The sequence below is a fragment of the Urocampus carinirostris genome, chromosome 4 (assembly GCF_059441175.1).
Source record: "Urocampus carinirostris isolate Australia breed hairy pipefish chromosome 4, RoL_Ucar_1.0, whole genome shotgun sequence".
Classification (NCBI taxonomy): domain Eukaryota; kingdom Metazoa; phylum Chordata; class Actinopteri; order Syngnathiformes; family Syngnathidae; genus Urocampus; species Urocampus carinirostris.
Window position 1 is genome coordinate 10,205,459 of NC_142352.1, and position 27,613 is coordinate 10,233,071.

General features: G+C 38.0%; 1 protein-coding gene across 4 annotated transcripts in view; it reads right to left on the reverse strand.

Moving 5' to 3' along the window:
- Positions 1-27,613, reverse strand: part of znf609b (zinc finger protein 609b) — a 103,145-nt gene that overhangs the window by 57,079 nt on the left and 18,453 nt on the right. For all 4 annotated transcript variants that reach the window (XM_088333617.1, XM_088333618.1, XM_088333616.1 and 1 more), the window contains exon 2: positions 15,783-16,669. In XM_088333617.1, the coding sequence (XP_088189743.1) occupies positions 15,783-16,541 (759 nt within the window). In that variant the 5' untranslated portion in view covers positions 16,542-16,669. The remainder of the gene's footprint in view (positions 1-15,782; positions 16,670-27,613) is intronic.

Below are 27,613 nucleotides of genomic sequence, written 5' to 3' on the forward strand. Positions count from 1 at the left end.
GTAAATGGTGAATACAAAGAACCATACTAATTTGAAGCGCAAGGACTAAGACGTCGTCCACAGGAACCGGAAATGGGTCAGCAACACACCCGCACGAGACCCATGCTAGGAATGCTTGATCTCTTCCTTTTCATTTTAGAGAAAAGAATACATATAGATTAAACACTGCTGCTTTGTTAACTTGTGGAAATGATTGCAATCAGCCATGATGAAAAATATATGATTTACTTGTTCCTTAAGGGAACACTGTGTAAAATTTGACCACGAGATGACGAAAAGGCACAATGAAGAATACAAACAACGGATTCTCAAAGTGACCATGAAGACCAATTTACTTTTCTTTCTTTTTTTTGCCCAGTCTCTAGCAGGGTTTTGGTTGGTACCTGAAGTAGCAAGACGGCAGACATTTTTGTCAGCTCCCTCTAGGCGAGGCTCATCTTATGTAGAATTAATGCAAATTTCTCTACCTACGACTATATTCTGAAGAGATTTGCATGTTTATATGAAAGTTCATGTATTTTGCTTCATATTTTTTCTCTCCAAAATAGTTTTTTTTAATGAGAGAAGTTTTTTTTCAACCACTGGACGGTGTTAAATACCAAACACTATGCATTCAAAGCTAAACAACTCAGATGGAAAAATATCAACTTTGAAACCACTTGTGCAGAAATTAAAACGTTTATCACCACCAACATTAAGACTTTCACCTTCCTATGTAGTAAACATATTGGGGGTCTCGGTCCTACAAATTAGTGGACATTAAAAAAAAGGAAAAAAAAAATCAAATTAGGGGGTTAATAATGTTTTTTTTAACACTACTATAGTCACACTGTGAACCAGCCAGCTGAGGCAGTGTGTTCGAATTCAATCAGGGTTCGCACAGACGGGCGTTGTTGCCTGTTGGGCAGTGCAACTGTCGTGTAGGAAGAGAGTATCCCAAACGCGTGAGATAAGATCCTTCGAGGTTTGAATCAAAACAACATTCTGTGCTTCAGCGCGAGTTATGCCTTATCAGCATAGACAGTGGTAGAATGCAACATATACCCGCTCGGTAGCCTAGATGGTAGGGCGCCCGCTCTGAGACTGGGAGGTCGCTGGTATAAGTCTCGGCCGAGTCATACCTAAGACTTACAACATTGGTACTCATTGCCTCCCTGCTTGGCGCTCGGCATTAAGGTTTGGAATTGGGGGGTTTGGTCACCTAATGACTAAAATGGCTGCGCCCTGTTTGGCTGCAGCTGCATCGGCTCGCTACAGTTAAACTGTACGGGTGAGGTGTATCGACATTTCGTTCTATGTGCATGGTTACAAAGATAAAAGTAAATTGTATTGTGTTGTATTATGTATTGTTGCACTTGCAAAGATTTTGCTAGAAGCATCTGCTATACATGCATAGACAATTTAGTGATCATGGAGAAACTTTTGGCAATTGAGGAAAAATTGGCTGTTGCAGTTCGAGGAAATAAGGAATCCCTATGTCAGGGGTCAACAAACCAAAATGTTTAAAGAGCCGTATTGGACGAAAAACACAAAATACAAATTTGTCAGGAGCTGCAAAAAAACTAAAAGCCTTATATAAGCCTGAACATGAACATATGGTGTTTGTATCTATATTAGCTATATAAGCCCACTATCAAAAAGACTAAGTTGGCTCCAGTGCTTCCTGTGGAGAAGGATTCTCCACATGACTACTCTGTTGTATGATACCGCTTCAAGTTTAAATTTATTACAATATTCATGCATTACAGTATGTTTCATTGCTTTAATAACACTAAAGAAATGTAATAAGAAAATTACTTCAGCATGTATTTATAAAAATGAAATAGGAAAACATAGATCATCTTGTGATGATGCCCCCTTTTTAAAGAGTGGAGCTCGGGTCGGACAGCTCTTCGAACAGTGGTAAGAGAAAATAAGCAGGAGAGCAGCTCCGTAGTTTAGAATTGCAGCTAAATTACACATCACACTATATGACACAGATGCGTTTGAGGCAACAACCAGTATCCTGTGTTATATATTTCTCCCCCCCCACATCTTTTTCAGTTTGTGAACATTATTTGATAAGCGCCAGGGAACCACTTGGCAACACTAAAGAGCAGCATGCAGGTTGATAAAAATGCAACCAGTGCTCGGGGACCACATAACACCAGCACACTTTTTGTGAGAGCTGGTATATTTGGATTTTTCATTACTTGGCAGATGGCTTGACCAGACATTTTGTTTGATTATTGAAAACAAATTCTACTAGCCTTTGTTTCAAGAGAGGTAGCATTCAGCGCTACCAAGAAAAAAACATTTGGAGACATAATTAAAAAATAATTTTTGGCATGTAAAACAATATAAGCGTTCAGCTTTGACTAAAGCAAAGGAAGTTCTCTTTCTCAGCGTAACATATGATATTGATATGTTTTAGAACAGGAGACATTTTTTTCTGACATAGATGACGATGCAAATTTTTGGCTTACAAGATGAAGCTAGTTTTCAATGTAGTTGTAACGTTAGTTTTTGGTGTATCGAATTCGTTCTCAACTGGTCTGACTTAAGGATCCACCATCCCACCCTATATAGAAGCCGTAACCCAAATCAAGAAAATAAATACATCTCAAATTACTTGAACAGAAGGTGGTTTAAACTACAGACAGTAGAATAAATTCATATTTGAAAAAATAAAACAAAAAACAATGACCGGTAAAACCAAAATGACTTCAAGTAATAATTTCATATTACTCATAATAATTTCAATCCTCAATTAGCTGCATTTTTATTCAAATCCAAAATGCTTCAATTCAGTAGCTTCTGCTATTTTTAACCAACTCAACATGCACATATATAAAATGAAAACATTTTTGTCAGGCCTGGGGGTCTTATTTTGCAGTTCTGTCCAGCAAAAGGGAAACTGCACAATGTGGCTACGATCCATTATCCCTAATTGCATATTGGTGCGAACAGAACCGGCAGAACGTACTTTTGCCAAGCCTGGCAATTTTCTTTTTGCCATTACTGTATTTCCCCCTGTAGTATACTACATTCATGAGGCCAAAATCCATTATCCCCAATCCCATATTGCTGCGAGCAGGGATTGGCACATGGTTCTTTTGTCAAGAAGCGTACTGTTCTGGCCCGCCCAAAAATGATATTCATAGCTGTTGTCGCGAGCCATGAAAGCAGGAGCCAAGGGGGGAAATTTGTGTCATGCGCGGCGGCTCTTTTTGCCATTCATTCTGGCTTAAATGAACAGCACCCGTGTTGCTGCGATCCATCATTTCCAAACGACTATTGCTCCGAGCAGAGTATAGCAGAGCGCATGTTAAAAAATGGTGTGTGTGGGAGCTACTTGGTGAATTTTGAGGGGGGTCCTTTTCCGTTAACTGCAACAAACAGATTACAATATCTGATCATGCAAACTTTAAAGAGTGTCATTGACCCTCAGTTATTTTGTTTTCTTAGCATTTTTTACCAAGGCAAAACCCAATTTTGAGTCCCGCCCCACCAGTTAAGAAAGACAGGTCTTAAGAAAGACAATTCTTGTTTTTGGAGTGCTAGATGAAAACTGCAGAACTACATCAATAGGCGGAAAGTATTTAATTTTTAACGCGCTGAAGCCCTGCGTGCGACACCACTGGCGATAATTATTTTGCTTCTGGTGACACGTGTAAGTGGCACTTCTAGGAGAAAAACGGTGCATCATTAAAGGCTTTGTGTATCAAACATGTTTGATCATTCGGGCGCTCGGTAGCCAATTCCTGCTGGGCAAAGGTGAAAAGGCCGAGGTAGTCTTTTCCACAACGCATGCAGTCTTAACTCAAAACACCGCGGTGACCTCTAAAAATATTTCACTTGTGGGGCGTTTTGTTTTTGCCAACATTAATTGTATAATTTATAACAAGAAAAAAACAGCAGGTTTGACTGTACCTCATTCAATGTTAACAAAAATTATAACGTACAAGAGATATACAGAAAGCTAGGTCCTCAATTTATACAGACAGATCGAAAATCAGGGAACGTTATCTATCACATACGCCACAGCTCCTTTTCAGTATCATTGGAGTCAATGTCCAGTCGCTGGGTTCCCTATAAGCTCGAGGGATTTTACCCGAGACAACCACAAATGACATACACAAAAGACGACTTCTCACATTTGTGTTGCAATCTGACTATTCTCTCTAATGGAGTTCATTATGGGGATGTCAAAAGTGCCCTAACGCCTTCATATCGAATATAAGGCTTAGACCACATTTTACATGATGCAGCCCTCATTTGTGATTTCCTTCAACGCAGTAATATACATGTGCTTGTCTTCAAAATCGCTATCTGGCTGTAATAGTAGCCACTTTGAATGGTCACACGATCCAAAACATGTGATGTGTATTCACTTACACCTCTAGTATAACCGATATGACTCCAAACTATTCCATCAAAGAAGGACCAGGACCACAGGGGACGTATTATTAAAGACTTCATTTCCTTCTCTGGATGGTGAAAACTGCAACAGTAATAGACAATAAATTGAGACCATGTGCCAATAGTTTCACGAAAATAAAGTGTATAAACTTTACATCCGCCTGAACTTTTACAAGATATGGTATTTTTATACATTATATAAACACTTAGAAACTTGCAGCATTGCCTTGTTAATCCTCTATCGGGAATTGAACATGCAACAGTCCTGTCTGCCATTATCTTGAGTCTGAACGGGCGAAACCGGAGGCGACGCCATAATACTGGTAGTAGTATTATTTTGCTAAACTTTTCAACTTAAAGCTCAAATAAACACTAAACATTTATGTTGTACACTTCCTAAATAAATTACATCAGTTTTAAGACTTTTTATTTTAAACACAGCAACCTATTTATTCAAGCAAAGCAGTTGTCATGAGGGCAACACAGCTTTTTTGACCTGGAACTTTCCTTCTGCGTCTGACCTTACTCAGCCTTCGAAACTGGACAAAACATTTTCCAAAATACCCAATTATACAACAAAAAAGACCTTTGATCTTTGATTAGCTTGTCATTGTACCAAGCCAATACATTTACAGTCAAATCCAGTGAAACAAATTACCTACACGGAGGTAGTTAATGGAAAAACACTCACAGTCTTGGTGTTTTGAATATTCAGCGAGATAATGAATGTTTGCAATGAAGCTTTAAAACCTCGATTACAGAATACTGCAACTCACATCATCGACTGGCAACTTGCAATTACTCTGAAGACCGTGTGGTCAGGCCATATTTAGAAAATCCACATGACGTTTAAAGGATAATATGTGAGAAGTAGAAGACAGAAATGACACCAATTTAGCGGTTTTTGTGCCTTCTTGTATCCTCCTTCTAGTCAACTCCTTAACTACAATGTCCCACTAATCCAAATCTGGTTCAAATTTGTCAGGGTGATGCTTCAGTGTGAATTAAGACAATCCACATTTCACAAAAAGACAACAACATAGTTTACTCATTGGATAGAAACAAGATACATTAAGTGGATTTACCCCATGTAGTGTAGAAGTACTCATACGAGTGTGCCAACTTCATTCCAGCCATTGCAAATTTTGACCCCGTTTGAGGCACCTCTTCCCTCGCTGGTAGAAAATTCCACTTGTGGGGGGAAAGCCATGTCTGCTCCTCCCCACTGTGTGGGTTTTGTTCTGTTAATCAGACCACATGCCTCAAGGATTCAGGAATCCAAGAGCTCTCTGCAGCGCCTCTCACAGCCGCAGCAGCCTGTGACATACTATTCAGTGTATAGTCTGTTAAAAGAGTCTATCCATTCATAACACTGTCCAACTATCCTCAGGCAGTTTCTTACCCCCACCCAGAAGCCCACCTTTTTCTACCCCACAAACCACCACTCCCTCAGATCCCTGCTCAAAAAGAACATTTTTCCTGTCTGCTTGTGAAAACCTGCGGCTGTCCTCATTAGTAAGATTAGACATAAATCTGAAATTTATTAAAGGTCACTCTTAGAAACTAAACATTTGGCAACCAAAACCTGTCATTAATATCCATTTTAATCTAGCTGGTATTTTCCTGCAACTGTTGCAAAGCAATTGACTCTTTTTCATTTCGGACTATTGAACAAAGAACACAAACAACATAATTTAAGGGGTTTGTTCCAGTTTTAACTTCCTTCTCCAAAACTTGCTACTCATGCAGTGAGGTGAGAAATGAGGATCACTGGAAATTTGCAGGCAAACAATGGAAGACAGCTGCTCTTGCTGCACATGTCTTTCATGAGCTGAATTAGTTGTACAAGCCTTTGTGCCCTTCCCCCAAATGCCTCTCTCCTCTAAGCAGTCTGATCCAGACACAGCAACACACTTCATGGAAAGCTTAGAGAAGAGGAGAGGTGGGGGGACAAAGCATAACAGGGGCTTTGTTTGACAGGTCTGTGATAGCTTTCTGCTAATGTAGACAAACATACATGCATCCATACAAATACACTTACTCTGATGCAAACAAATAAAAAAATCCAGATAGCATCACTCTTTTACCAAGGACAAATACTGCTGTTCTTACAACTGAAACTCCAAAATACTGTGTCGCAAAACTAGGAATAGTCATTGGGACTTAGCATGGAACGAAAATAAGCCTGATTGAAAATGAAATTATATTTTGAGAAGGTGTACATAAAAATAAAACATCAAGATCAAAGACACAGTTTAACTAAAAAAAACAAAAAAAGTAATACAAAGTACTGCCTTCCACTCTGTGGATTTTCCATGACACAATTGAAAAACAATACATTGTAGAAGCACTGTAAAGACATAAGTTTTAATCATAACTTTTTAAAAAATCCATAGGTGCGCCAATTATCATTAGGGGATGATATATTGTACATGTAGGACATAAATGCGTATTTGTAAAATTGTGAAACAAGTTATTCAAGCTTTGATGAGTTTTTAACAAAAAAATTATATTCTTTGAATATGGTGATTATTCATTGTAATAAATATATGTACTTCTCGGTATTAACTAATGAGCAAGTTGTAAATCGAATGAAAATAAATTGTGATCTGCGGGAGACGGTTACCCAGGATATGCTTTAGCATGTTTGGCAGGAGCCAGATTATTGACTTGATGCATACCATTTGTCAGGCGGTGCGTACATTGAACTTTTGTGAAATAATTCACATAATCCACACGCTTTTAAATTTCTCCTTCATATTTGGAAGAATAAATCTTATGATGTTCAAAATTATTAATTTTCAATTATATTTGCCTTAATTGTGTACTTTCTGTGCTCTTGATATCTCAAATTGTAATCCCATTCAATATTGTCGTTTACTTTTCATGGTTTTCTTCTGACATTGTGATCTGCATTGTGATTAGTTAACAGTCAGAAACTCCTCCCATTTACATTCATTTAATACAGAGCACTAGGCATAAATCGCATTACGTCAACATGTGCCATCGCAATGCTTTGTTTTGATTAATCAGTTGGATTCCTTGGTCCGCACCAGTTCTAAGCCAGCTGCAAAATAAACCAAACCCGCGCTCTATTGTCTATGTGGTACAACTACCGCACAAAAGAATCCAAACAAAAGCCTTGTGTGACATGTTTTGGTTGCTGATTTGTACGTGAACTTGTTTAAACAAGGAGAAAGTTACCCGATTTCCCCACGGCTGCAATTAAGGGGTAAATAGAGATATCTGAATAAGAGCAAGCGCTGCTGTGTGCAAAAAAAAAAAAAAATACTTCTGTGTGAATACATCCAGCAGCTGGAGGATTTTGTTCTCCCCGAAAACAATTAAAAACGACATCATTTGACCATATAATAATAGCCTAGTTTGCCATTACATCGCAATTGTTGAATATTTATTTTTCCTAAATACATAAAGTAGGCCAACCAGGTCCCATTCTAAAGCCATTTTCACAAGTTTTTTTTTCAGTTCACGTGACGAGGCGGTACAAAAAACAAAAAAAGAGTAATCGTTGTGCATGTTCTTTAAACCAGTTGACATGATTATTTAATTTTATTGCAAAACCAGATAAACATGCCACAGGCATTGGTTGTATAGTAAGGGCATGAACGGACCCTTGTGCAATAAATCACAATTATTTTTTATCTTCAAGGATAAGACACCCCTGTGTGTATCAAAACATAGTATATTGTTATGACAAACAACATACCAAATGTATGGCAATGAGGCAATGAACATTTGGATCAACCGGGAAATGAGTACTGTAACAATTTATCATCGTTTTACAGTGTTCTTGTTTGCCTGCCTCCCTGCGTCCTAGACGCATCATTTTTGCTGGGGACGCATAGTGTCAAATCAACGTGCGTCCCCGGGACTCAACTTTTTCGACACAAAATTGTCATTATTACCCGATTACTTTTATTTTTAACAAAGATTTACCGCACTCTAAACTTTTCGTCAGGCAGATCCACCATTGTTGTTTTGGTCTCGCGGTTCGAGTTTTCGTCTGCACGCCGATCTCGGCAAACGAGATCTCGTTGCTTCGAGATCACGTCATTGTTGTGGTGTTTGTCGTCGATTTAAGGTGAAAATCAACAAAAAATTGGTAATTTTTTTTCAGTGTCAGTAATAAGTCGAAACAATGCTGAAAGTGATAACAACGGCAATAATTCCGGCACGAAAAAACAGCGGAGAAATTCTTCGGAAAATCGCTAGGAAAACACGAAAGGCTAGGAAAACACGTGTGTTGGAGCGAACGACTCGGCGAAAGAAAATAAACAAAAAAATACTCCTAAGCAAGATAAGGACTTTTCTGCCAAAATGAACTAAATTATATTCCTGGTTACGCTGTGAGGAGGATGATAATGGATTGGACCTTGAGAAGGCATTACAACTGTGGCGTGACAGCAAACCACGAAGAATATATGAACTGAAAAATCTGAAGTGATAACTGCTTTGTATTACCAATTAACCGTGATGATTAAGACTGCATGAATATATACACTAATATTTCAGCAATATTATTTAGTATAATTTACAATATTGTGAACTAAAAAATCTGAAGTGATAACTGCTTTGTATTACCAATTAACTGTGATGATTAAAACTGAATGAAAATACAGATTAATATAATTATTTCAGCAATATTATTTTGTAGAATGTATAATATTGTTGTGAACTGAAAAATCTTGAAGTGATAACTGATTTGTATTACCAATAAACTGTGATGATTAAAACTGAGTGAATATATAGATTTATTTTATATATTTGTCGCCGATTTACAATTTCAACCTCGATAACACTTAATTTTGGGGACCCATCACTTTTCAGAGGTAAAATGAACACTGGTTGTAAGATAGTTTAAAATGCATTTATGGACCAACTTACAACGAAGAATAGCTTCATTATCAGTAACAGAAAATCTAAAATTTGAATATTCGTAAACTATAAACATTTTTGACAGACCATGTTAGACTATATACTAAAAATGAAATTAGAAAACATACGTAGATTAACAATAATGCATACAAACTGATTAAATTAACTCAACTGCACATTTTAAAAAAAACCTGCAAAATAATAATAGTGCTGATGTTTTTTAACCTCTTAATGTCCCTGTAAAATTTGCCTAAAATCACAAACCAAGCCGTACGTTAAATAAATTGAATGCTGTTCTTGGAACTTTCTGAGAATATGGATAGTTTTGGTCTCTTTTGAAAGGTAAAACACTGAAGTTTTGTCTTAAACTGAAATGATTCCTGGAGGTGCTACAAACAGAGCAATCTCAGTTGAAACGCACAGAAATAGAAGGTCTGTAATATCGCTTGAATTTTTGATTGCAATTTAATGCCTACAGATGAGTGTGGCCTGGACATCTTAGCTGGAAAACAGGTGAGACAAAAGCTTGAAGCCCTACCTGGTACCTTGTCAGGTTTATTACAATCTTAAAAACTAAATATTGTATTTTATACATTTTTGCAACAATAGGTCTAGGCGCTTCCAAAAGTGGCCATTTGGGGACGACCAGTTTACAGCTATAAAACCTCTTAATGATAATACACATCTGCGCATGTAGTATGTGCGTACAAATTGATCATGAGTTGCGAGACGCACATTTATTTTGGGTTCTAATTTGAATACCCTCCCAACATCTGCCGTATCGTTGTTTTTCAGAATTTCATTAGCTAACTAATGTGTCAATCAATATTTTAAACTGTTACTACTGGTTAAAGATATTCAGGGCTAAAGAAGGTAATGTTCATTTTATCAATAGAGGCCAATAGGGCTAATGTGAGCTATGGACCGTGAAAAAAAGGCCTGATGTGGGTCGACAGTAGTGTCAAACGGTTATAAGCTAACGGCCAAATTGGAAATAATTTTACGAGTCTATTTTTGATCAGTAATTATTTGGAGAAACAAACGAATTGCAACAAGTAATGTCCAAAGATGCAGAAATGTTTTAAGGTAGATTTACTTTTTATCTGTTGGTATTATTGTGTATTTTGGAGTAAATAATTTACACAGTTGGGTTCACTGGACATTCCTGGATGTAACAAGTCAATGTTTAGAGAATATCAACTCATGAGCCGACTGCCCAGGGGACTTATTGCTGAGCTATCCTGGCTTTATAGTTTTGAGATATCTTGTTTCAGACTGATCATGATGTTTCTGTGATGAGTATATTTGGAAATGGTCAGCATATCTTGAATCCCTATGAATTCCAATGATATGTGGCATGGCGTATAATTGTGACTGATGATAAAGTTACGACACAACTTTGCATCTCAACAGTCCAAACGTTAAGGGGTTAATCACATCACCATCAGATTATATGAATTAGCAAGTTTTGCAATAAACAGCTTTTAAAAGCAGGACCAGGCAACCCTCGGCTTCTGCTCATTTTTATGATGCCAACAACGCTCGCTGACGTAGGAGTCACAAAGTGGGATGATTGTTGGCAATATTTGGCACAGAGGACGTGGGTTTGGCATTAGTGAGGATCCAAACCATGACAAAACAAGTCTCACGTGAAACAGAGGTAATGCAACCAAATACATTTAGCCTGTGTGCTTCAGGAGATAACGTGATTTAGCCCTTTCATCGATTGATCGTTTTTTTAAGTGATCTCGTAATCTTGGTTGGGGACAAAACGACAATCGGTGAATAATATTCTTTACTTTTTGTAACTTAGTATTTGTCGTGCTTTTTCTTTGACTTTTTGGGGGGCTTGTTTGGCTTAGAACTGTCCACTGCCAACGTGTTTAACATTGCCAGCACGTCGGTCTTTGCTTGTCTCTTATCGAGGTTTCATTGAAGCGCCATGTGCGCTTGGTCAAACCTCCTCATCATAGCTTTCAGAAAGAGATTTTTCTCTTTACACAGTCTCTCTTCGGCTGTGTCTTGTTCAATGTATTTTCATGGGGTCACTTGAGGGTCTGTCCACTTCGTGTCTACACTACATACGCAATGCTCATACTCTGTGCTAGTTGAAAGAGGCTAAATCTAAACAAAACCCTCCGCCAATGAGAGCACCACTGCTCTCTAGTGTAGTGGAGGAACAATTGCACTTACATTTTAGGCAAGTTTTTTTAAAAAGTTCCACGGTCAAACTCGCCCGTGCCCCACTTAACGGAGCATGGGAGGGCGTGCCACACTGTTTGACCTAAATATTGCCAGTATGTAAATGTGCCGCTTTAGTGCCACTTGATAAGATTTTGTATTATCCTAGTAATTACACCAAACCACGGGGTGCCTGGTCTACTCATTAATGTTCCAACAGGACCATCAATCGTTGCAATGGTGATAAGACGAATTCACACGAGGTTTGAATTATTAACTGACTACATCCAAATAAATATTAGAGAACATTGAAACATTTCTTACAATGCGTAAACATTTTTAACTTATCAATAGAAGAAAAATACACTTACTCCATCGAACATTAAAACAACAGCAGTACTGGAGGTGATGGCTGAACTATTTCATTTAAGTGCAGAGATGCCATTCTGAAAGTAGGACCGTAGCACTGGCAATGTAATTTTCTGTGAGAGTTGCTCCATTTATCAAGCCCGGTGCCAGATCAAGACAGCTGAGGAATGTCTCACGCCTCTACAATGTATAATGAGAGGTGGGAGAGTGAGATGCACTCAGAAGTGCATACGACTTCGTGCGAAGAAATTGGAGAAGATTTCTACGGCATGTGTGATTCAGTGCTTTGGGAAGCATAAACTTCATACACTACCCATGAAGCTACACCGTCACACCCAGTCCGCAGGGAAAAAGCTCAGCTCGCAAATTGCATACTAATAGTTCTGATTATTAATGCTTGAGACAGGACAGCGATCTATTACAAATTAAAATGCAGGGTGCACAACGAACCTCGACACATTTCCCATTTCACTTTGTAATCCAATTTCCCTGAATATTTATGAACATTAAGAAAGCAATAAGAGTGCCTTTAGCAATGTATGAAGACGACAATTTTTAAGATACTTTTGAACACATTTCCCATGGTGTATGTCATTCCAAAACCGCAGAAAGGGAATACTCACACTTTAATATAAAAACTGGTATTAAGCCAATAAAGCTGCCATGACATGAATTATGATATTACATAATAGCTCAGGAGGTAGAGTACTCATCTTAGGATCAAGGGGTTGCAGGTTCGATTCCTGCCTCCTCCGTGTTATATGTCGAAGTGTCCTTGGGCAAGACACTGATTCCCTAATGCCCCCAATAAGCAGGTAGGCGCCTTGCATGGCTGACTCCCTATTGGTGTGGGTAAGTGTGAAGCACATTGTAAAGCATTTTGGGAGGTCTTCATTGACTTGAAAAGCGCTATATAAATAAATGCAGACCATTTACAAAATAAAATTGTATTGTGAAAAAAGGGACAGGAGTAAAGGTCACAGAATTATATAGGGGTGGGACAAAGAAATTGATTCAAGTGTATATCAAGATTTTTTGGGGGGCAATTTCTAAAATTGACTTTTCTACCAGGCATCGATTTTTGTGATGTCATATCCGTCATTTTTGTAGGCTTTCAGTCGTAGTATTTCTGTTGTAGTATTTATTTATTGCAGAAGTAGTACGCTGTGTTACGATGACACTTCAGTTGATGACAAAGTTCTCATTGTCTTAATTATGTTTTTAAATGTCAGCTTCCGGACTGGCAGATGTGTATTGTATGAACATCATTCATGGGTTGTTGTCCCGTAAGTATACGATTTAATTTGCTTTTTTTTTTAAGATGGAAAATGAAATCGCAGTCGTCAATTTCATCAAATTGTAATTCTTGTAGAATCGCAATTATTCAGAATTGTGATATAAATCCAATCAGCACCTTAGTGATACAATCCAATCGTAACCAAAGCATATCGTCCCTTCCCAAAAAAATTACACTACTACATCAGTTAAAACTAGACAAAGTGAATTCCACTTTTGTGTGATTTCTGAAATCTGAAAAATGCCTATTGGAGGTCTGCTGATTTATGAAGAATCATTGAGAAATGTAAAACTCCAAACGGAACAAGAATAAGGTGCACAATATTGGTAAAAAGTAGTGCAATCAGTACGTGAAATTTTAAGGAAAAGAAGTAAAATATAACTAAGATTTTTATGAGTTTTAGTTTTTTAGGTGAGGATCGAACTCAGGCAGGCAAGTGTTTGTTACAGTCATACAATAATGAAAGCATTTATATAATCTAGCTGGGTTGGGTTGTGTGACCTTGCGAGCCCTTAATTAGTTGAGCAATTAGTCTGTGAATTAACTGAGCAGTTGCATACTATCACATATAGTAGAAACCTAGTTCTTATTTTATCAATTAAGACTATGTAAATGTTAATGCATTTCCAGGACAGTTTTAGGCAAGTGTTAATGGGGATTAATCTATTTGATGCTCATGGATATATCTGGAAGGGTGATTCTGTGAGTGAGAAAAAGTGAGAGTCTGAACTCAATAAATATTGTAGCCATGAAGTATTGCAACGATTTGGAATTCCAACTGTATAAATTGGATGATGTATGTGGGAGCAGATAGATGTAGAAATGTGCGCTTTTAATTGAGGTGTCAATGGAAGGCAATAGGAACTTATTAATAATCAAAGATCAATTTTATGAAACAGCGAGTAGGGTCGATAACAGCTCTTCGGGTTCGCATGGCCCGAGTGTTTCCAATGAAGTGAAATTTGAAAGGTGTAAATCGGATGTTTCCTAAGGGAGTGAGTGTATAACTATAATAATAATAATGGAAAGGAAAAAAAGGAAAATATGATTACATGTTACAAACAACTTTCAGCAATGCCACTAATCCAGGTTACAAAACAGAAATATCAGACATTACTAATATTGGTAGTGCAACAGATTAGGATCGATCCGTGATCCAATCAATGGCTTTTGTTCAGAACACACGTGGTCCGTTGATTGTTATCAAGAAAAATATTATAGAATAATATTCAGTTTCCTTGTTTGTTTTTGCCAGACAGAAATTGAGTCCATCAACTACGTCCCCAAACCAACAATCGACCTCCTTGGCTTGCCGGACACCGCAATGTTTCAGACCAGGAATATAAATAGATTTGAAAGCTGCATATGGATCCTGCCATTTGGAATTGCCTACTTAGACCAGCGTTAATGGTTTCCTCTCAAATCCATTGCGGCCAGGCAAACTCATGAATAATTTGATTATTGATACACTTCCTGAGATCTCCCCATGCATACAGCTTGCTGCAATGTCCTTGGACAAGAAGAAATCCAATGATTCATAAGTAAAGAACACTGATTACCATTAAAATATCTACAAACATTTTAATTAGCGCAGGGGCAAAACATTTTCTTTTAACCCTGTATCCATGCTGCCGGACAAATGTGGAAACGCTCTAACATTAACATACAGCTCGCATCCGATCTGAACAGACCTTAAAGATTCAAATAGGCTTTCTTACACACCATCCCCCCTGCTAGGTTTAAAACAGCAGGAAAACTATGAAGGCGTGCTTTGCACAAACTCCCTCCCCCACATACTGCTACAACAGGCATAGCCAGGGCTTGTGGGATTAGGAATGGAACACAATGACAGACAAAAACTGTCCTCAGCACAGCCTTGTTCTTCTGTCTTTTAAATTGACAAAGCATGAAAAGGGTGTCTCGAAACATACAATAGACACAGTTACAAAGCAGCTCTAAGAGTGAACAAGCTAAAGAACTACCAAGATCAGTTCATTGTTCTAAAGTAACTATGTGATAGTGTTAAAATTATGCTAATCAAAAAAACAGACTTGATGGATTAACTTCCTATGATAAATTGCTGTTGGCTGTCAGAGGGAAATATCTACTTTTCATGTTTGATCATACCTAAAGAGGTAACACTAATAAAAGCTTTTGGGGTCTCGGTAAAAACAAATTAGGAATTCGAAACATGATGATTTGCGGTCCATAAGGATGGTATCAATATTGTGTTGGATCGGGAAAAATTCTAATTGTTCTTTATTTATGTCCAGACACAATAAACATAGTAGCCGGTTAACAAGAAAAAAATGTACAGGCTATTTAAAAATACATTAAGAGATTATTATTGTATTACACACTAATTCAATTTGTTGTTGACTTGTTCACTCAGCCCATTCAAAAATATTGTATCCAAACATCTAAATAAAAACGTCTTGTTTTATTGCAAATAATGCTATGAGCTTGTTGATGTCCTTAATTGCGTAGATGCAGTTTATAAACACCCTCTTACTATTGACATATTAGGCAGTTCTCAAATAAAGCTCTTAAATCGAATAAAACCATTTAGCCATTCACAAATAACCATAGCTCACAAGAAAGCATGCCACAAATTACACTTATAAATACGAAAACATACCTTTTCATTTTTCACTTTCTTCAGGGTCTTGCATTCAGCATTACCATTTTCAATCTCCTCCGGCTCCGTTTTCGTAGTTAATGCTGGTAATATCCCCACAGGTTCAAGAGCAATATTCCCAATTTGATTGGCATCCACTAGGTCTGTTGATTGCGTGCCCTCGAAGGGTGTATTACGACAGTTCCCCAGAGCAACTTGAACTTGAGATACAACCTCTTTCTCCGCTGCAGCAATTGCCACAGCTGCCGCTCCTTCGGTTTTGTCCTTTTTACTTTTGCCCGAAGCCCCTTCTTTGTCCTTTTTCCCACTCAGAACACCTCTGGAGGTTTTTCCCCCTTTCTCTATGTTCTTTCCAGAGGTTGAATTGCTGCCTGCAACCACTGCAGTTGCTGCCATTCCAGTTGGATCACCTTGAGTCCGCCCTGAAGTTTCTTTTTTGGCTCCATCTCCAGCTGAAGCTTTGCTATTATTGTCTTTAGAGTTTTTACTACGCTTGTATTTGGATTTGCCTTCCTTGCCTTGAGAGCCAGACACCGGACTAACAAATCTTATGTTGTCAGGCAACGCTGCTACTGCACTCGGTGGTGCCGCCATGGCGTCCTTGGTCCCAGACATCTCAAGTTTGTCCTTTTCTAAGTCAGCGTCGAGGTCAATTATCAGATTTCCAACACCGATATCCCATTCATCCCCGCTGTCGTAAGTGTCCACCGCATTAGAGTCCACACCTTTCCCGCCTGCAGTGCCACCACTTAGGGACATTTTAGTGCCAACGGCCCAGGATTGCCTCTGTGAGGTCCAACGCTATCTCGGACGGTTGGGACTCAAGGGCAGGGGTTAAAGGATCTTCACGGTCTAATCGTTCCTGTTCCATTTGGCCACATTTTGTTCTGAAAAGAAAACAAAATTATAAACATTAATATAAAACAATCCAGTCTTAAAGAAGCTAACGTCTAGTTAATTACAAAAGAAAATGTTTTCCCATAAACTGCTCATTCTGAGATGATCACTGTGCAAATCCCGATGATACTTCCCACTGGTGTAAAAGAAACCCTTTCTTCATAATCACTTCTCCTTGTTACCATGACAACTGTGGGAAATTTAGCCCAAAACCCTGCCTTGATAGCCAAGGAGGCCCCATTGCTCTAAATGACTGGATGTCTTTATATAAACCCCTGCTGTTGGTGTCACTCGGGATAACTCCCTTGTTGTTTATGATGCTGTGCTTCTTCAACTCGAGATGACACTGGAATCTTGCATTAAAAGCAAAAAATAACCTAAAGCTGATGCCTGGAACTGTTCCTTAAAATGTACCATGGGTAATATATTTCAAGTTAGTATATAAATAAATAAAAAATACACAGTGGCTGACAGGTTAGCAATTCCACTGACATTTAAGAGTTGTTAAAATAATCTTTTTATGCATTTAAAAACACTCACATATATTTACTAAGGCTTTAGGATTCCAGCCAAACTCATTTACCACAAAAAGAGACTACTTAAGCGACTGATAAATCTACATTATTATACAAAAGGTTTCTAAAGGCCATACAAATGCATTAACCCAGAATATGTTATCAATCCGGGATTATCCCATTTTGTTAAAAAAAATAAATAAATAAGAAGAAGTTAAAAGTAACATTCACAATTCCTGCTTTTTCGTTTTTGTTTCCTACATGATAGCATTGTAGTACAGGAACGACTGAGCGGGGCACAACAGGTAGCTAAGTGCGTCTCACATGAATACATGATCTTTTTTCACTAGTCGCACTTGTTCAGGTAAATATTTTGGTTGCTCGCAGAGCTCTATTTTTGGTTTCGTCGTTTCAGTTGCATTGCAAGAGGATTTTTTTCCCACATCAACTACAATTCTTCACACACAGAAATAAAATGAAAAAAGGTGCAAAGAACTTGGAATAATTACTGACACAGCATAAAGAGGATATCTTCCATTTCTTAAAACCTTTAGGGTTGCCAGAAATTGGTCCTATGCATCGTCCTCATTCTCTATCAAGTCAGATTCCTGAGCAGAGGTCAAAACTAGTCTTCACACTTATTCAAATAGTTAGTTAGAAAACTTCATAACGAGGACTGGGGCCACCATTGGTGTCCTTTTTACGCACTCTTTAAAATTTCTTCTTGATTTAAAAGCTCGGTCTGTCGAGTCAGACTGCCGGTAAACACGACATAGGATATCATTTCAAGCATTTTCAAGCACTGCACCCAAAATTCATGTACTTTCCTGAACTTGAAAAGGATCAACTTTTGCATATTTGGCAGAGTAAAATATTAGTAAACTATACTCTCCTTGCACAACGTTGACTGAGTGCCAGTCATTCAACTTTGGGGCCGAAAGGAAATGAACGTCAAGGACTCAGTGAAGGTTTTAAAGATTACCGAACTGCGGTAAATTACTGCTGTAGTGTTAGCATGTAAACATTAGCCAAAGTCTGTGTGGCGAATACAAAAAAACCTGTGAGGATTGGGACACACGAGTTATGGAAAAAATCTTGCTTGCTCCATCTTCTGAGAAATGAAAAATATGCATCCTAATCCTGCAAAAACTCCGCCTGGAGTGAAAGCCTGTTTCGCAGAGCTCACATAACCTATGACGTGACGTTATTACAACGTCCTTAAAATTGTTTTAATTGCCCTACATTAACAAATGCAGTTGATTAGGGTTCCCTTTCATTTCACACATTTTATTCAATTGTCTGACGTTTTTTAATTGTATCTAAGATTTAATGGTAGTAATAGAAACGTACATTAGCCCTTTGTATTGTGACAACCAGATGAAATCCAGAAAAATGGTTTAACTATGGGGTTGTCTACAAGATGATTTCCTTTTGTCCAATGTCAAATCCCATTATTCTTCCAGGCTAGGATGACAACATTAAAAGGAAAATAGAGTTTTTTTACTTTCTAATAAAAACTTATTCCAGATGTATTTGCAAATTATTCAATTGTAAAAAAGATATCTGCATGCAACAAATTGAATCTAAAAAACAGGTAATCTATTTAATATACCAAATTTTTATGACCATAGGGCACACCGTGTTAAAAGGGGTAGTCTCCGTAGCTGGTTCCATTTAACACTACACGGGGCGCACAGCACGATAGGGTGCGGGAGTACTCTGCTGCTGCCGCGTTACGACTTTAAAAATAAAACGAATACAAAACGTTGTTTTGTTTTGGTTTATTTAAGTATTGATTACAAAGTAAACAACTCGGATAAAAAAAAAATTCAGAACTGGTGCATATTCAGATATTTTTTTCAACCAGTAATCCATATTAAAAAAACCATCAAAATTATCATCCTCTTTTTCTGACGAGAACGGCTTTGCTTAATCTCCATGAAAAGATTCACTTTCTTTACTTTCAGAGTCACATTCCGGGCCGTGCAGCCCCTTGGTAATGATGCCGGCTTTTGCGAACAACAGTCCCAGCAGGCAAGTTAGCCCAAGTGTCGACAATCCATTCTTTTAATTATAATCCGCTGGAAGTTTTTGTGCCATTGTAGTCCTGGTCCGGATGGAAAAGCGACAACGTTTCATGACACGAACGCGCCAAGACGATAACAATCCAATTGCTCAGCTAATTCGCCCTGACATGCCTGTGTCAGTAACATAAAAGCATGTTTGCAATTAAGAGATAGCGTAAAAAGTGTGGTTAACTTGTTTCAGAGAGGTGGAGACGCATATATTAGCTCTTATTATGACATTAATTCGTCAATCAGCAATGTGTGTTTATTGAGAGAGAGAGCAGAAAAAGCACACCAAAGTGGAAGATATTAGCTCTCTTACCGTAACATCACTTTGTCAATCTGGCTCTAAAACAGGGAGCCCACACATTTCTATTTGCCAGCTTTGTTTAATTTTCCATGCACTTTTTGTTTTAAGTTAATTTAAGTCTTGTTAGTGGTGTTGAAATTCGAATTCATTCTCTGTAAAAAGTTTCAGGGAGCTATTGAAGTTTTTATGCACCTTTATACAAGCTACTGCTAAGCCCGATTTGATTTCCTGCACGGGTTGATTTAAGTGAAAAATTAGTCATATTAGTCTTGTTTGAGGAGACCAAGAGGAAGGCAGCGATTGACGTGGATGGATGGTGTTATGAGTGAACTGCAGGAAAGAGGTCTAAATATAATGGAAGCTAGAGCTCTTGTTGGTGATAGAAAAGAGTGGAGAGGTGTTGTGAAAGGATAGTGGGATTGTGGACGCTTTCTTAAGGATGGGCTGTACACCCGTATGATGCGGCAGGGGTAAACCAGTGAAAGCTGTCGGGCCCTGCTGTTGAACAAAAGAGTGTGTTGTGTCACCCTGACCCGAGTGACATGGCCACTTTCTGGTGTCCCATTTCATCTGGTGGGACGAAAGCATGACCAACTTGGGTGTAGAGGTGCCTAACTTGTTTGGGTGTTTGGGCAATTGGGTTGGCCATGGTCCAAAAATTCTGTGTGTTTTTTGCTAATTTTTTCCCTTTTATTTTCTTTGTTATTGTATGTGTTTGTCTTGCTGTCGGTCCCCCCTCTTGAGGGATATGACCAAGGTAGATAGATAATCTTGTTTACATTCTAATATATTTATATTTATTAATTTCTCAGAGAGCTATTTGAGTTTAATTTAATTTCATAACAAATAGTTTTTTTAATGACTAAAACATTCTTGGGCCAATGTTTAAGCTTTTACAGCAAACGAATATCGGCTCCAAATATCGGTTATTGGCCTACTCTTAATACTCATGATCGGTATTGGCCCGGAAGAACCCAAATCAATCGATACCTAATCGGTAACCTCCAATCGTTTGCAATGTAGGAGTAACAGGTGCAAAAAAGATGACGCGTTCTAAAACCAAGTTAAAAAAAATAATACATGTTTAACACACTTGGCCGAAACTGGTCAGCCAGGCCACAGGCCGATCGGCCATTACCCCTTGACTTGAGATCCAAGGTTAAATTCAAGACTTTGAGACTTTTTTTTAATGCTTTTTAAAATCAAATTCGAGACCAAGTCGACAACAACAAAAACAAATACTTCTTGCACAACACATCGTGTCTCGTACACATTACCAGGCATAGCTTTTAGCCATGGTGAAAAACGTTTGTTGGACAGCCACTTCTCATTAAATGTACACTTTCCAAGGTCCAAAGTAAACTTCTGAGTCCGAAGTTGCGATGTGTATTGTGGGTCTGCTCTTAAAGGAGCAACTAAAACTACATTACCTTTTTAATAGTTCCGTTATAGTGGTAAGTAAATCGCGGAATTATTAAAAAAAAAAAGACAATCAATAATGGTACTAAATCTTTAGTCCGAACAGATATAATTCTTAATATGTTCACATTTTTGCGACTTTTGAAAATTTAAGACATTTTAATGAAAATTAAGGCCTTATTTCTAAAATAATTCAATGCCTTTTAAGACGATCCGCGCTTTTCAAGTCAAGACTTCCCAAAGCGCTTTACATTGTCCTTCACATTTCCCAATAGCCGCCGTGCAGCCATGTAAGGGGTATTAGGGGTTCAGTGTCTCACCCAAGGACACTTCGACATGTAACACGGAGGAGCCGGGATTCGAACTGCGATCTCTTGATCCCAAAACGAGCGCTCTACCTCCTGAGCCACTGCCGCCCCATATCTCCATATCCCAGATCTCCAATTCATTTCATTGCATCTTTCATAATGTATTGTGACCGGTAACCAGCTCTACGTTTTTTTTCTGCATCCGAGGAGAATTGTGTGTCAAAAAAAAAACTACCGGTTCATCAATTATTAAAAAGAATGTTAGTTGCAGCCCTACACAATATGGAAGCTCACTAAACAATATATGTTCACTGTTGACATACTTTATGATGAAAACGCACAGAAAAAAACTGTTAACACCCATAAGCGCCAGCAAAGCACCAAGACCAATTTAATTGAGTGAGAGGTAGAGATGGGCAGAGCTATGCACACATAGCGCAAGCACTCATTTCTCGCTAAATAAGTCGGTATCCTTCTTGTTTGACAAATATGATCCTCAAAATTAACCTCAACACTCAAGTAGCTGCGGGAGGGAGAAAAATTGTACGTTGTAAATTTATATTGATATGGGAGAGAGGCTCTGGCATTATTATAATTTCATACATTTTAGCAAATCATCAAAAATCACACAGGGAAATAAAATGCTCTAAAGAATTGCCTTTTCGTCTGGAGTTCGGGTTTGGAAGTTTTGTTGAAATTTACCTTAAAATACTGCATGTAGTGTGGTTCTCTAAAAAAAATGTTTTTGCTTTTATGGCTCATTTGATCAAAAAGGTCCAACCCCAGACCTAGAGATACATTTAGAAAAATGTGTAAAATCCTAATTTTCAGTTATTCAGATTGTGACCAACTTTGACCTAGGACCAGGTAAGGCCCCATGCTATTGTCCCAGCTGTAGTCCACCTAAGATGCCTATACTATACTCATCTGCAGGATTGTGACTGAAAGAAAATAAATCAGAGTAAAAACAGTCTATATGTGTTCTAACTTACAGTTGGAGACAAAACCTTAGAGTGTTACCTTTCAAAAATTACAAAAACAGTCCAGAATCTCCAAACAACTCTACAAGAGCATTCAATTTACGTTGGCTTTGTCTTGGATTGGGATTTTAGGTGAAATTTACAGGATTTTTAAGGGGTTTAATTTGAATAAACAGTGCCTATTTCTGGGGATCTGTGTTAAAGTTGGTATATGAATCCTTGGGAGAAAAAACGCAGTGTTTTGCGATTACACTATCTTACAACGTCACATCGCTATATCAATTAGATTTCGGTTAATCGTGCAGCCCGATAAAGTCTCTCCTGAGACTTGCACAAGCGCATTAGCGTCTCTCTCTCAAGCAGCAGAAATGGCAGCGTCAAAATCAACTACACGCGTACCAAAACTTTTGGAGCATTTTACCAAGGATACGGCCAATAAAAAAACTACTTGCAAAGTTTGCAGACCAGACCTTGCACAGCGTTGTGGTAGATCGGTGACGCACAAAACTTTAACAAGCATGTCGGAATTTTGGACCAAACAGATTCAGACTCGCTTTAAATAACATTTGTGCTAATATGGTTTTGATGATATGCATTGTGAATATTTCGCTATAAAAACAGAGCTTGAGCGTTATACCAGACCGTTTGACAAACATTTGAGAATAAATGCATGCAAACCGCTTGAGAATCGTTAAGCACTTTTGGTACTGACTTTGCCCTTGACCACTAAATGTACTTCACAAAATGGACATCCTATTTGTTTTATTCACTGTTCTACTGCTGCTGAAATTGTTCTTGGTTTACGTTAAGAAAACATGTTTACTTGATTTGAATTTATTATTTATTTGCCTGCCCCTAAAAGAAATTGACAGTTTTATTCACTGATTTGTGTCACTACTGACTGAGCAAAGTGTCTGGTTGGTTTTAGATAAGAACGCATTTTTATAAATTTATTGTACGAATCCAGAGTATGTTCAATAAAAGATGTACTTTCCATTCCACCCATTTTTCTTGCGTTTATTAAAATTTGCCAAATAAATAAATCAACAGAATTACATTTTTTAATAATTATACAATTAGTGAACTAATCATTTCAACTATAATTGTAGTTTTCTGTTGCACCCCTGAACATTAGAATGTCTTCATTTGACTTGTTTTCCCCTAAAAATGCCTCCATGTTGATGAAGTAGTAGCAATATCACACAGGTGTTCGGTTCAGAGTCGAAGAGCAAAGACATCTTATCTACGCTTAAGCCTGTAATAAAGCTTTCACGCATGATCTGTGTAACAGAGGCTATAAAGCACTCTGGTTATGATCAACATAGTTTTAGTTCTGTGCCTGCTTTTTTTCTACGGATATGTCTTCGCAGGTTTTGTGAAGCTAAAGAGAGAGACAGCTGTCCCTGTTTGACTATAAAAACAGTTGCAGGGTCTAATTTGTTCAACACCTCCACAAAAGAGGCGCTGTAACTCTATCAGCAGTTGACCTACTGTACTGCCCTGAGCTGGAGCTGCTTTGCAAGCACTTTAGAAAAAGCCCCCACTGTGGGATATGTCCAAATGAGATCCTCATTGAGCAAAAGGCATGTGGGTTGTGCAACACTCACAGTGCTTGCCCTTTTTCACAGATCCAGTTTCACTGGGTTATCTTTGACAAGGGACCACATAGGGTGAAATCTACTTTGAACTTTAGCACACATTAACCAAGCAAAACAGACTCACTGGATCATAACCTTTGTTGTAGAATGACAAAAGGGAACGTGTGGACTATTTCCATTTCCTCGTCATTCAAAAATCATGTGGAGTCCAACAAAGCTTCGCACAGCTGCTAAGAAACACTTATTCAATCATTAAGTGCAGCAATGTGAGCATGCTGTACATGGCGTGCCTTGGTCATGTTAACAATGGTTGCTAGCTGTGCTTGGAAACATTAATACCAGGACAGACAAAGATTAAGAACACAGCTTTCCATGAAATGCATTTCAAAGTTGTCTGCTTGCCCCCTTGGAATCTGACAAATTTGATTAAGTGTCGGTCGGCCTTTTTTGTCATTGCCTGTGCCTCTGTCAGGTATCTGCTGATAAAAAAAGATTATCATGTTGCTCCGTCAATGAGATTTACTGACACACAGATTGGTAATACGCATTGTCTAGCTTGTAATAAATTCTACGTTGTGAAGATCTAAACACTGATTGATATCCGAATCTGCTCGGCTAGACCAACGTGTAGACATGTGATGTGTATAATGAATAACCTTCCGCTCGACAAATTTGTAGAACCTTGTTTAACCCCTCAACATTTCTGTAAAATTTGTCTCAAGTTACATTTTGTTGGCTAAAAGTGCTACATAAATTTAGATATGGATCAAGATCGGTGTTTCTCATCTGGTGAGTTGGGACCAAAAAGTGGATCATGGGCATTTGCCTTGGCAAAATAATGCTAAGAAAAGAAAAAATAACACGGTATTTGACTTCTTAGGGTTTCTGTAAAATTAGCCTAAAATCCCAACCTTAGACGTACCCAGAGTAAATTGAATGCTGTTCTTGAACAGTTTGGAGAATAGGGAATTTTTTTGGGGTTGCTTTTGAAAGATGAGACTTTTGTCCCAAACTGAAAAGTGCTACTAACATTAAGTAATCCTAGTTGGAACACACAGAAACTTAAGGCTTTATTCTCGCCTGTAGTTCAATAATCAAATCAAATGCCTGCAGATGAGTGTAGCATGGGCATCTCAGCTGGAAACCAGGTGAGATAGCGTGAAACCTTACTTGGTACCATGTCAAATTTGATCACAATCTAAAAACATACAATGTATTATACACATTTTTCTAATTGTAAGTCTAGGTGTTTCCTAAAGTGGTGATTTCAAGACAACCACTAAACAGCTCTAAAAGTTTTGTAACTGTGCATTTGACTTTGGCCAATTTTTAAACATTGTACAAGAGTAGTAAATGTTTGACTTGAAAGACCAGGAGTCATCTGACCAGACAATTTATTTTTAAAGGAGTGATTTGGAGCGAAACCTCAAACGAGACATATATTTAGGCAGATATTTTTTTTATCTGACAGCATCAACGTGTGTATTGGAGTATATATCTTACACGGTTGAATTCACGAGACTCTTGCGGATGTAAGGAGGCCACGGTTGCGTATTTTCATTGAATTTGATGGCTACAAGATGAGCCCTTTAGTAAGTTACACCGGCTTTATAGTTTTCAGGTATTTTGTTTTAGACTGATCGTGATGTTTCTGTGATGACTTGATATTAGAATAATCATATCTTGAATCCCAAGAGTTTAAGCTTTCCAATGATATGTGACATATTTCAGTGACTGGTGACATTGTGCAAACACGTATTTGTTTATCAAAAGTCCGTTGTTCAGCTAGCAGGCTGACGGAATGTTAAGAGGTTAATACAAAGTATTATTTTACGGCTTAAAAAAGTACAGGTAATATGGTGTCTACTGAATATGTGCATGTATATATTAAACTGTTAATAATGTTAAACTGAAAGCCCCTGTGCTTTATTGCAGGGATCGCAAACCAGTAGGGCTTCAACAATAAATTGATAAAATCGATTATTAAAAGGAAAGACTGGTATGGGTTTTTCAGGGCCAGTCGTAACATATTTAAATGAGGATTGACACAATGGTTAGCCAAAGAAATTATGAACATAACGTTACGCAGATATTCATTGTGTATTCAAATTAGGCCCCATAATCAAAGTGTGCAACGCCATTCAGGATTCATTTTTTCCGCACCATTATTATGCACGAGTGTGCACAATCATTGACTTCTGGACAGAGAAGTGAAAAATTTTAAACTCTTTCAAAATGTCTAATAAAAATGGCCAAAGTAAAATGCACAGTTGCAAATTTTTTAGTGCTGTTAACTGGTCGTCTCTAAATGGCCACTTGTGGAAACGCCTAGACCTACCATTATAAAAATGTGTAAAATACAATGTTTAGTTTTCAGATTGAGATCAAATTTGACAAGGTACCAGGTAAGGCTGGAAGCTATTGTCTCACCGGATTTCCAGCTCCGTACCTGGGTATCGTTTGTTGATTGACAAACGCAAACTTTCTATTAATGCACTCATACATAAATATAAAATAAAAAACATTTCTGACCACTCCCTGAAAGGAAAACTTATTTTCAAACTTCCATTAGAAAGCTGGTGATTAGGTGTGCTAAAGATGAATTTATAGTGATGTAGTTTTTCAGATGGTATCCTACAACATGACAAAGAAAAAAAGAGGAATACAGAAAGCCTCTATATTCATGGCACATACTGGAACTGAAAAAGAACATTGTAAAGACTCAGGTTTTGGACAAAAAGAAAAAGGTATCACTTTTGATTGTTGCAAGGAATGTTTTGTGGTTTTGTATTTTGAGTATCCTTAGGTAATGCACAGTCTTGATCAAATACACATAACATTTAAATAGATGCTGGCTAAAATATGTAGCACACAGGATTTGCAAGGAGGCCAATTAACAGTTTTATGACAAAAGGTGTAACAAAACTGACCCAGATTCTACCAATGGCCCCATTACACACTAAGTAATAAGGCAGACAAAATGGAATTTACATCGCGGTTGTATTCATTAGCATTCGTAATGAGAATGCTACAAGCTTGTGCACATATGACATGGAAGGGAGCAAACACAGACCAAAGTCTATGGTTCCCTCGTTGGCAAGGGATCATGATGTTTGAAGTATGTTTATGCAATTGAAAGGATGGAGACAATGATAACATGTACGGAATGTTTCATTGCGTGGAATCAAGTGTCAATATTTGAAAATGAGCATAGTATAAAGATCAATTTTGAAGCCCATTTTCCTTGTTGAAGTTAAGGTAGAGGATTTTCCTTATAAAGTGTAGCGTCTCGGTTTTATTGCAGATAAATCGGTTCATTTCCTCATTACGCATATGGTATGAGCTGAAGTGCTGAACAGTCCCTTAACTGTCAGCATTTGTGCAGGGAGCAGACAGGTATTTGCCTGCCAGACATGTTGGCTTTGCTATATTTCTCTGAGAGCGAAATGATTTTGGCAGGGTTATTGTATTGTAGTAAACGTAGTTTGCATGGTCAGATAAGCCCAGTGAAAATTGCGCATTTGGAACCATTAGAACTAAAAAACTGCATAGTCGTTTTTGTTTCCCTGGTGCTAGAAGCTAAGGAGCTCTGACATCGCATAGGGTGGAAAATGCGGGCATCTGTTTGGCTAGGAGTGTTTAGGGCCAAAACAGTTTTTCATGATGTTCCTTTAGTCGCTTTGACGTGATGGTCAAAAAGAGCCATCCTAAAAACATGACTGACGAAGCACTAATCGT